The sequence below is a fragment of the Bos indicus x Bos taurus genome, chromosome X, assembly GCF_003369695.1.
Source record: "Bos indicus x Bos taurus breed Angus x Brahman F1 hybrid chromosome X, Bos_hybrid_MaternalHap_v2.0, whole genome shotgun sequence".
Taxonomy (NCBI): Eukaryota; Metazoa; Chordata; class Mammalia; order Artiodactyla; family Bovidae; genus Bos; species Bos indicus x Bos taurus.
This window is the reverse complement of record NC_040105.1, coordinates 113,676,454-113,688,241: the sequence shown is the minus strand read 5'-3', so window position 1 is coordinate 113,688,241 and position 11,788 is coordinate 113,676,454. Positions and strand designations below refer to the sequence as shown.

At 47.3% G+C, this 11,788-nt stretch overlaps 1 protein-coding gene across 1 annotated transcript; it reads right to left on the bottom strand.

Moving 5' to 3' along the window:
* Positions 1–10,778: 10,778 nt before the first annotated feature.
* On the bottom strand, positions 10,779–11,570 carry LOC113886694 (melanoma-associated antigen 8-like). Its single transcript, XM_027533020.1, has one exon. It carries the CDS (start codon positions 11,568–11,570, stop codon positions 10,779–10,781), a length of 792 nt encoding a protein of 263 aa, XP_027388821.1.
* Between the last annotated feature and the right edge of the window lie 218 nt (positions 11,571–11,788).

The following is an 11,788-nucleotide window of genomic DNA, read 5'->3' as shown; positions in this document are numbered from 1 at the left end:
TTTCTCACCATCCCCAGAGGCTCTTAGGCCAGTCCCCCATCTACGTGTCTCCTCTCTCCTGGCCTGGCCCTGCCACGTAGGGAGGGAAGGGGAGAGAAGAATGGACACCAGAATGAGGGCAGAGGGCGAGGACTGTGTGGTCCTCACGTGGTTCTGGCTCGAAGCTCAGCTCCAGACTCCTAGGCTGCATCCTGATAGCTTATGGTCAATTGTGTTGGATTCATGATCTCCGAAGAAGATTTAGCTTCGGGACCAGGGACCAGGTTTGATCACTCAAGAGCTTTTGTGTAGAGGAGTTTCACTAAAGTAAGAAAAGGGACAGAGAAAGCTTCTGACATAGACATCAGAAGGGGGACGGAGACTGCGCCCCTTGCTGGTGTTAGCCAGGGAGTTATATATTTTTTATAATTGGTTATTACAATTAATCAAAAGACTGTCTCAGGGTTGTATAAATCTTACCAGACCCACTCTCACAATTTACATTTTAGGATAACAGGACTAGAACTTAAAAATAGAAAGATCCTACCAGACCCACTCCCATAATATACATTCTAAAATATCAGGATTAGTCAGAAGGTTTTCAGGTAGGAGAAACTGTCCTCAAGCAGGATACATTGTTGCTATATAATCCCTAGTACAGAGTTGAAGCTGAGTTGTTGGTTGTGTAATCATCAGTTTGAGGCTTAAAGGAAAAAACATTTTATGTGACTAAGACTAAGAAATGTAGAGGGGAAAAACATTTGTCCCTTCTTCCTCCTTGAGAATTCGAGACCCCTATCTCCTCCTTGAGAGCCCCAGACCCCTTTCTCCTCCTCAGGGAACCTAGAGGTGTTATCAACCCGCCTAGGAATTGACTCACTCAATCCCTGCCCCTTGGCTCAGGGCTCTCCACCATCCTCAGTCCCTCTGGCTGCACCACCCCCAGGATACCATCTGCAGTGCCCAGAGTCCAAAATGCTCCTTCCTCTTCCACCCTGTCTACATCACAACTGTCCTGGAGGGTTTTAGGAGGACAGCAGTCCTTGGAAAAACACCCACCTTCTGACTGCGCCTGCTGACTTCCCTGGTGGATTTCCCTGGTGGCTCAGATGGTAAAGCATCTGCCTGCAGTGCGGGAGACCCAGGTTCGATCCCTGGGTTGGGAAGATCTCCTGGAGAAGGAAATGGCAACCAACTCCAGTATTCCTGCCTGGAGAATCCCAGGGACAGAGGAGCCTGGTAGGCTACAGTCCACGGGGTCGCAAAGAGTCGGACACAACTGAGCGACTTCACTTCTGACTGTGCCACTGGGAGGAACCCAGGTCCTCCCCCTTGGCCCTGAACGGATGGTGCCTGGACAGCTCTTCCATCAGTCAGTCAGTCAGGAGCCTTTCCTGCTTCTTGGGAGCTCAGGCCCATGGATGTGGCACCACCGGCCTCCAAAATACATTTCCACCTCACCCCAGGCAAAGTGCAAATGGTATGCTTTTCCCCCCAAACAACGTGCAAATATTATTTAGATAAAACCTTTATCTATATTTAAAAGAGTGAATTTGTTGTTGTTCAGTCACATCCCATTCTTTGCCATCCTATGGACTGCAGCATGTCAGGCTTCCCTGTCCTTCACTGTCTCCCAGAGTTTGACAAAATTCATGTCCACTGAATAGATGATGCCATCCAACCATTTCTTGCCTTGGTCACCCTTCTTCTCCTGCCCTTAACCTTTCCCAGCACAATGGTCTTTTCCAATGAATTGGCTCTTCACATCAGATGGACAACATATTGGAGCTACAGCTTCAGCATCAGTCCTTCCAATGAATTACTTTAAAAAGCATTGAATTAATCACATATTTATTTCCAAATTTTGGTAGGTTTACATAAGGATCCCATGTTCCCTGCTAACATGCCCCCACTGCTAACACAGGGCCTTCCACAGAGCAGAAGCTCCATGAAGTAATAAATGTGGAATAAATGAGCCAGTGAGCAGGGGACTTATTAAGTTGGATCAGATTTCTTTTTTACTTCCTTAAATAATAGCCCCAAAAGGTCCAACTGAACAGGGATAGCTTAGCTGTATTAAATGACAGACAAGAAATATAAGAAGCAAGAACTCACCTCAATTACATTTTATCTCTTAATTCTTCCCCAGTGATATTACTGTTAAGTCTTTTCACATTTCCAAAATAGTTCTATTCCAATTCCATTTCATCTTGTTCAGGGTCACAGAACAAAATGGAAGAGTTCCCAATCACTTTTAAAAAACAGCAGAACTCTTGTTCTCGAACTGGGTAAGCACAAACACGCTGTGATCAGCATCATCCACAAAGCTAAGACACTGAAGTTTATTTAGCTTTCTATGAAAACAGCCAAAGTTTGAAAAATTCCTAAAGAAAAGAGAGATGAATCTGCATGTCATCGGAGAGAAGAGGAACACAAAGATGCTTCACACTGGTTCCCCCAACTGGCCCGGGCCCTCACTTCTGAGAAGGCCGGCTGCTTCCTCCTCAATCACAGAGGGAAGGATCAGCCTGGCTGCTGCTCTGGCTCAGGCCCCCTCTTCCTCCTCCCCCTCAGCCTCTGCAGACAGCGGTGGGAAGGCCCTCAGAGCCCTTTGTTTGACCCTGAGCAGAAATGCCCTGACTTGCCACTTTCTGGTCTCCACATAGGCCCGGGGACTCCACAGGAACTCAGTGAGCGGGGTCATTGTCAGGCACCTGCTGGCACTCCAGGTACCCATCCCACACCCACACTTGGGTCAGTACCTCCCTGGGCTCCCCAAAGATGAAGTGCTCACTCCAGACACACCCTCCCATCCTGCTAAGTGTTCCCCAGACTTCCTCCTCAGTGTCAGGTCCCCTGCTAGAAGGATCAGGCTCAGGGCCGTCACCAGGAGGCCAGCCTTGAGCATGTTCTGCCCATCCCTCTGCATCTCATTGAGGGTGAGGCCCAGGATGGGGACCAGGAAGTAGATGTGCTCTCTGGGATCTACCTCCTTCACCTACACGCTAAAGCCCGGGGCAGGCACTGTGTGGCTTTACGGAAGACCACCGGGAAGTGAGCCTGGTTATCCCTGAGAACCGTACTCTGCATTTCAGCCTGGGAGATTGGCTCCTTGGTGCTATACTTGAGCAGCAGGAACCCCAGTAGTTCAGCTGTCATCACATTCAGAGCCTTTAGCAAGGACTCTGCATGGGTGACGCATAGGAAGAGGAGACTGGGCAGGAGGAGGTCATAGGGGATGAGGCCTCCTCTGCCTCAGCCCCCCTAAGTTGCACCTCCACTGGGTCCTGGGCCTGGTTTTGGCATTGAAGGTCTTCCTTGGGCTTGCTGAGTTCACTCATCTCAACCATGAGCATGATGACTGGGATCGAACCATTGAGAGGAGTGATGCAGGGGACAGACGGGGACCTCGGGCCTGGCGGGGGTGGGGGCGGGGGCTGGGCCCAGAAGGGCGGTGAATGGTCAGTTGAGAGACATGCTCTGGACTGCTCTGACTCAGGCCACTTACAGATCCCCTTCTGAGGGCTGCTCTTGGGCCTCACAAGGGCGTTCCTCCTTGGTTGACTTTCCAGCATCAAGTGAGGAAGTGAGATGGCTCCTGAGGGTGCAGCCAGCACAGCCAGTATTTCATGGGATGACAGGGGAAGTGACTTGCGGCGTGTTAGGTCCCATCTAATCTGGGATGGGGAGCCCTTGGTGCACACCAAGGGCATCCGCCTTACCTTGACTCCTCACACTGCCTGGACCTTGTACTCTGTGACCTCAGGACACATTCTCAGACCTAGGTCTTCACCTCGAGGTTCCTGAAGTCCTTGTGAGAAGTAACAAAGGCTCATATCCAGTGTCGACTGTAGCACAGCCCTAGGCCTTCTGTGCTGGAAAGTGGGGTGAACTCTGTGAGGTCCCCCCGGTTCTGGGGTGTGTTGTCCTCTCAGGGCTCACTTGTAGTGCTCATTTTTCCCCTGGAAAATTAAGAAGAGATGGCAAAAATATGCAGAACTGTACAAAAAAGATCTTAATGACCTGGATATCAACAGTGGTAGAATCACTCACATAGAGCCAGACATCCTAGAGTGTCTTTGCAGAGGAACCAGAGATCAAATTGCTAACATTCTTTTGATCATAGAGACAGCAAGGGAATTTCAGAGGGACATCTACCTCTGTTTCATTGACAACGCTAAAGCCTTTGACTGTGTGAAGTGAAAGTTGCTCAGTCATGTCCGACTCTTTGCGAACCCATGGACTATACAGTACATGGAATTCTCCAGGCCAGAATACTGAAGTGGGTAGCCTTTCCCTTCTCCAGGGGATCTTCCCAACCCAGGGATCGAACCCAGGTCTCCAGAACTGCAGGTGGACTCTTTAACAGGTGAGCCACAAGGGAAGCCCAAGAACACTGGGGTGGGTAGCCTAGCCCTTCTCTAGGGGATCTACCTAACCCAGGAATCAAACCGGGGTCTCCTGCATTGCAGGCACATTCTTTACCAACGGAGTTACCAGGGAATCCCAAATGTATGGATCATAAGAAACTTTGGAAAATTCTTAAGGAGATAGGAATCTCTGACCATCTTACCTATCTCCTGAGAAACCTGTATGCATGTCAAGAAGCAACAATTCAGTTAAGTTCAGTTCAGTCACTCAGTCATGTCCGACTCTTTGCGACCCCATGAATTGCAGCACGCCAGGCCTCCCTGTCCATCACCAACTCCTGGAGTTCACTCAAACTCATGTCCATTGAGTCGGTGATGCCATCCAGCCATCTCATCCTCTGTCCTCCCCTTCTCCTCCTGCCCCCAATCCCTCCCAGCATCAGGGTCTTTTCCAATGAGTCATATTTTGGCATCAGGTGGCCAATGTATTGGAGTTTCAGCTTCAACATCAGTCCTTCCAATGAATATTCAGGACTGATTTCCTTTAGGATGGACGGGTTGGATTTCCTTGCAGTCCAAAGGACTCCCAAGAGTCTTCTCCAACACCACAGTTCAAAAGCATTAATTCTTCGGTGCTCAGCTTTCTTCACAGTCCAACTCTCACATCCATACATGACCACTGGAAAAACCATAGCCTTGACTAGATGGACCTTTGTTGGCAAAGTAATGTCTCTGCTTTTCAATATGCTATCTAGGTTGGTCATGACTTTCCTTCCAAGGAGTAAGCGTCTTTTAATTTCATGGCTGCAGTCACCATCTGCAGTGATTTTGGATCCCCCCAAAAATAAAGTCTGACACTATTTCCACTGTTTTCCCATCTATTTCCCATGAAGTGATGGGACCAGATGCCATAATCTTAGTTTTCTGAATGTTGAGCTTTAAGCCAACTTTTTCACTCTCCTCTTTCACTTTCATCAAGAGGCTTTTTAGTTCCTCGTCACTTTCTGCCATAAGGGTGGTGTCATCTGCATTTCTGAGGTTATTGATCTTTCTCCTGGCAATCTTGGTTCCAGCTTGTTCTTCTTCCAGCCCAGCGTTTCTCATGATGTACTCTGCACATAAGTTAAATAAGCAGGGTGACAATATACAGCCTTGACGTACTCCTTTTCCTATTTGGAACCAGTCTATTGTTCCATGTCCATATTAAAGTGTTATGACCAGGTTTCCTTGTCAATCACAAAAGAATCAGATTTTAATCATGTCTTCTATGAATTTATTCTCATGCATTTAGAAGAATACTGCTAGTTCTTCAAGATTTGTGTAAAAGACTTTCTAAGATTAAACAGATAAACAAATTTTGTTATTAACAGTAAGCTGGTACCAGACTGGAATTTAGTCTTCTCTCTGTTTAGAGAACAAAGTTTTCTTAAAAATTCAGCTTTCGATAACAGATTATAAATTTATTTGCCTTTAAGTGATTCTTATTTGTTTTAAAAATCTTTTTGTTACTTTGGTAATGTAAATAAACATTATTTAAGATTATGGTACATGTAGACAAAGCTCATTCTGCTTCAACAAAAAATAACCCTTCAAGGTTAGACTTTTGCTATCTTGATGTCCTTAAAACATGGTGACAGTCTGATTTTATATCAGGAAATTAAAAATAAATAAACAGTAGCTAAAAATCAAAGCTCTAGGGCTATGGGAAATCCAAGATGGCTGCTTAGCTTTTCCCGGCTCCCTGACAGACCTCATTTTTATTTGATGGGTTAAAGCCTTACCTGGCTACAGTGTTAATGCCCTCACATGAATTCTCAAAAAAGAAAATCATGTTTCATTAAATATTAAGTTCTAGTTTTGTTAATTAAGGTCTGTGCTACTAACACTCACTTCTGTGGTAGTTCCTTGTTATGTTGTATTGCTAAAAGTTTTAATTCAATTATTAAAAAGGACACTCTTAAGATTATTTCTAAAGCTTACCTCAGCAGCCAGTCTTTGGATAAAGGTCAGATGCTCCATGATGTACAACCAGGAGATTAACACTTGGCTATAATCATTTAACTGAGACAGGTGACCTGGGGTATACCGGGCTATCCCCGGTGAAAGTTCTTGACTTAAATTTCTGCTTGTGACCTTACTAATAACCGCTAGCTATCTTATTTTCTATGTAGCTTGTTTCAGAAGATTATTTTTTATATTACCAAATGTGTGATAGAGCCTGTGATAAAATGCTAATATGCAGTTCCATATGAGATCAGTAACTGTAATAATGTAAATTTAGATATGGGAAGAAGCAACAAGAGGAAACATTTTCCTGGACCAAGAAGCTAGTAAGACAGGTATGGTCCAGAAACTTTTGCTACTTACAAGGCCTGATCTAGTGACAACACATTGAGTGGCCTGTCAATGGAATCTTTGTTAGACCTGGGAATGAGCCTTCCCAGCACTGCGGGACACAATAACTGTGAAATGCCCCCCAAACATGGTCAAATATGACTATGAAGGGGCCCTGCTGACTGGAAGTTGGCCCTTGCCAGCTGCCTCTACAAAGACTGAATCATGACCACTACAAGATGCTGACCTTCAACACCCCCTTGAAAGGAGTTCAGGGTGGAGACAAAAAATAAGGCACTCTGTGCTCTGGGAAAAACCCAGGAAAACAGGCCTTAAGATAGTCAGATATTTTCAGGTAAAGATTTTTATGTGTCCAACTTCTTGCATCTTCTCACACATAGAGAAACACTAATGTCACGAACCAATGTCTGGACCTGGTTCTCCTAGTTGCACCTCAGCAGCTTTCCTACTTCTATTAAACTTTGGGCCATATATCTTTAACTTTCTCGTTAAGTTTGTTTCTCCAAGTAGTAGTATGACAAAAATATCCCCTGGCCAATGCTCAGACAACACTAGAACAAGCTGCCTTAGCCTGTGGATTCTCATTGCCCTCTGTAAATGCACCCTGAGGACCTCAGGCTATTCTCCTTTTGATATCTTATACAGGAGACCACCCCCAGTGATAAGAAAGCTCAAAGGAGACCACCAACAACCAGCTGACCTGGAGATGTCCCAACACCTCCAGGCCCTGGAAAGTCTTCCGCCATATTGCCTAAGAAACTTGAGAAAGGACACGCATTTCACGGGGCAATTGGGTTCACCCCTGTCAGCCAGGAGATGAGGTATGGGTTAAAGACTGGAAAAAAGAACCACTTCAGCCAGTTTGCACAGGCCCTCACACGGTCATTCTGGCAACCCCTACTACTGTTAAAGTTATAGGTATCATCCCTTGGATCCACCACACCAGAGTCAAGAAGGCAGTGGCTTCCTGTAATGAGGACACCCGGAAAGCAGTTCAGGACCCCAAAAAGCTCCTCAAGGTCTATTTCAGAAACAAGGACCGCCACCCATAAAGGATGCTGAGCTCTGCTCTAGTCACTCCGAAAGCTGACTAAGTACATGCACAGCAGAAGCTTGAGGATTCTTCAGCCTTGCTCCAGCCACACTCCGGCAGCTGGCTGCTCAACACATGGTGGGAGCTTGAGGATCCGGCTATCAAAATATCAATGGATTTTCATTGTCAACCCTGGACTCTACCCCTGATTGCTATTATTTCTGTGCCCTTCGCCACAGGACTAGCTTCTGTCCCACCCCAGGACTAGGATTTGGGTCAGAATCTACAGTTTACTGTCTGTTATCTCACTGTAATGGGAAGCCTCATTCTTACTAGAAGTCTCTTATGATCGATTCTCCCTACTAACTGAATTGCTCCACAGTATAACTGATGCCCCTTCACGATAGGCTCAGTTGCTATAGCCATGACAACACAAAGATGGGGAGAAAACCTTCTGCAAGTCTTCAGTTATCTGTTATGTGCAGGCTGCTTTGCAGTCGTTTGGTGTCCCTTGCTGTTATAGATGGTGCCGCCCCCATCAAGGCCTTTTCTTTGTTTGTGGGACAGATACTTACTTATGTCTACCTGTCAATTAGGTGGGTATCTGCACCTTAGCTTTCCTCACTCCCCAGATGTATATTGTCCCTAACAACCAGACTCTCACCGTACCTCTGGCAGCACATATGCGGTCAAAAAGAGTCATCCAGTTTATACCCCTACTAGCTAGTCTGGGAATCACGGCTGGGATAGGTATGGGAATAGGAGGAATTGCTTCATCAACCACCTCTTATCATACACTGTCCAAAGACTTCACAGACGACATTGAGAGAGTGGCCAAATCTTTAGTGGCCTTACAGGACCAACTAGACTCCCTGGCTGAGGTGGTTTTGCAAAATAAGAGAGGTCTAGACCTACTGACCAGAGAAGGCAATGACAACCCACTCGAGTACTCTTGCCTGGAAAATCCCATGGACGGAGGAGCCTGGCAGGCTGCAGTCCATGGGGGCGCACAGAGTTGGACACGACTGAAGTGACTTAGCAGCAGCAGCAGCAGACCTACTGACAGTTGAAAAGTGTCTGCCTTTTCAGCTGCCTCTTCTTTTACTGCCTCTTCTTGAATGAAGAATGCTGCTTTTATATACACCAGTCAGAAACAGTCAGGAACATGGCCCAGCATCAAAGAGAACAAATCATAAAAAGAGAGAAAAACTAGCTAATTCTTGGGGTAATTGGAGCAATATCTGGAGCTGGGCATCATGGCTTCTCCCTTTAACAGGTCCTCTCTTCATGCTCTTTGCAGCAATCTTGTTTGGCCCTTGTATTCTCAATCCAGTTCATAAACTCTTGGATTGAAGCCACAAAGTTACAAACGGCAATAGTTCAATACACCTCCCTAAATGATGGGGAGCCTGGAATGTCCTACCAAAAACATGGGACGATGCTTTCTACAGCGAGTGATAGACGCATCAAGAGTGGGGAATGAAGAGGAAAAGTTAAAATTTTACATAACCTCCTTCTCCTTCTGCCTCTGTAACTCAGCTTACCCTTGCAAAGTCTAGATGACCTAGGTCCTGTAGTCTCAGAAAACGGGAACTTGCAATGCTAGAAACTGGAGTTTATCTCACTCACCCTTGTCCTGCTCTTTGCCCCTGCAAACCTGCTTAATCATGCCTGTCCAGGTCAGGCATCCTCCTCCCCATCTTGACCACTGTTCCCACGTGTGAGAAACCCCTTAGTTTAAAACAGCCTATTAACAGCTAGTGTTGCCCACTACAGTCTGTCTATAAAAACTCTGCAATCCCTTTGATCGGGGCTCAGAGCTTGGAGTGTTGACTCCTCTGGGCCCACCAGCATAATAAACCTGAGTTCTCCAACCCTCTGAGTGTTGTGCTTGGATTCTCGAGTACCGGTTTCTGCAACATGGTAACTGAAATGTCTTCAGCTATAAACCCGGAGACTGAGAAGATTGTGTGCCAACCCAAATTCACTCATGTCTCATTTGGAACCTTTCGAGTGTATTTACACTCAGGCAGAAAAACCAGGCGTCTACTTGATCCTGATCAAAGTGCACTTTCTCTTTTGGACCCAGGAGATTCATCTCCGAGTTAGGAGGAACTTCTAATGTATATGTCCTATCTCAGATTTTCTTCTCACCCATAAGACATCGTCGAGAGGTCTGGTACTGCCACCACCCAGCCTCATCACGATCACCTCCCACAGAAGGAACCTAGCTTCCCGAAGCCCAAACTGCCCTGGCTCAGGCACTGACACTTGAGGGATCCTCCTGGAACCCCACCGCCCTGGCCCATGTTGCCTTGTTCTGTGGGACTAGGGGACGCCTCTCCACCTTCCTCATGTGGCTGCAGCTCTTAGGCTATCACTCCCGGTGTGGGGGGTGTCCTGCTTTTCCTAGTGTCCCCACTGCTAACACGGCCTGTCACAGCGCACAAGCTCCCTGAAGTTCTGTGGAATAAATGAGCCAGGAGCAGGGGCTTATTTAGTTGGATTAGTTTTCTCCTACTTTATTAAATAATAACCTGGGAAAACCCAAATAAACTGAGATAGCTGAGCTGTATAAAATGACAGACAAAAAGTATGAGAAGCAAGATTTTGCTATAATCACATTTTATTTTCTAATTCTTTCACCAAGTACATTACTGCTAGGTAAGTTCATATTTCCAAAATAGTTATAAGTCATATTTCATGTTACCATGTTCAGGGTCACAAAATAAAATTGGAGAGTTCCCAAACTTTTAAAAACTAGCAAAACTCTTGTCCTTAAATTGGGTAAGTACAAATACATGTGTGATCAATGTCATTCACAAAGTTGGATACTGAAGTTTATTAAGCCTTATGCTGAAAGGCACATTTGAAAAATTCCTAAAGAAAACAGAGATCAGTCTCCATGTCATCACAGAGAACAGGAACCTAAAAATGCTGCACACGGGGTTCCCCAAGTGGCCCAGGCCATCACTCCTGAGAAGGCTGACCACTCCCTTTTCAACTACAGAGGGATGGATCAGCCTGGCTGCTGCTCTGGCTCAGGACCCCTCTTCCTCCTCCCTCACAGCCTCTGCAGAAGGGAGTGGGAAGGACCTAAAAGCCCTTCGGTTGACCCTGAGCAGATACTCCGTGAATTTCTCCTTGCTGGTCTCCGCAAAGGCCCGGGGACCCCACAGGAACTCGAAGCGAGCAGGGTCGCTGTCAGGCACCTGCCGGTACTCCAGGTACCCCTCGCGCACCCACACTTGGGTCAGCAGCTCCCTGGGCTCCCCAAAGATGGGGTGCTCCCTCAAAACACACACCCCCATCTTGCTGAGTGCTCGCCAGATCTCCTCCTCAGGGCTGCGATCCCTATTCTGGAGGATCAGGCTGAGGACCACCACCAGGAGGCCGGCCTTGGGCAGCCCCTGCCCACTTGCCTGTATCGTATCATAGGTGAGGCCCAGGGAGGGAACCATGATGTAGATGGGTGCAGTGTCTACCTGCCTCACATCTACACCAAAGACCAGCAGAACGCACTCAACCGCTTGGCGGAAGACCACTGGGTAGTACTTCTGGTTATCCCCGAGGACCGTATTCATCAATTCGGCATCGGTGGTTGGCTCCTTGGCTCGATACTTGCAGAGCAGGAACTTCACCATGTTAGCCACCATTTTATTCAGAGCTTCCTGGGTCAAGGCCTCCTCAGCAGAGCACGAAGAGACTGGGCGGGAGGAGGCCGAAGGGGTTGCAGCCTCCCCTCCCTCAGCCCCCAAGAGCTGTGCTTCCTCTGGGCCCTGGGTGTCACCTAGGTCCTGAAGGTCTTTCTTGGGCTTCCTCTGCTCACTCATCTCGACCACGAGCACGATGCCTGGGATCAAAGCACAGACAGGAGTGAGGCAGGGGACATTGTGGACCATGGGCCTCAGCTAAGAAATACACCCTGGGTGGTCAACACAGGCCACTTATAGGTCTCCTCTTGAGGGGTGCTCTCGGCCTCACACGGGCCCTCCTCCTGGGCAGTCTGACCCCCTGCTACCCAAAGGAGGAAGGGCAGTGGCTCTCCTGG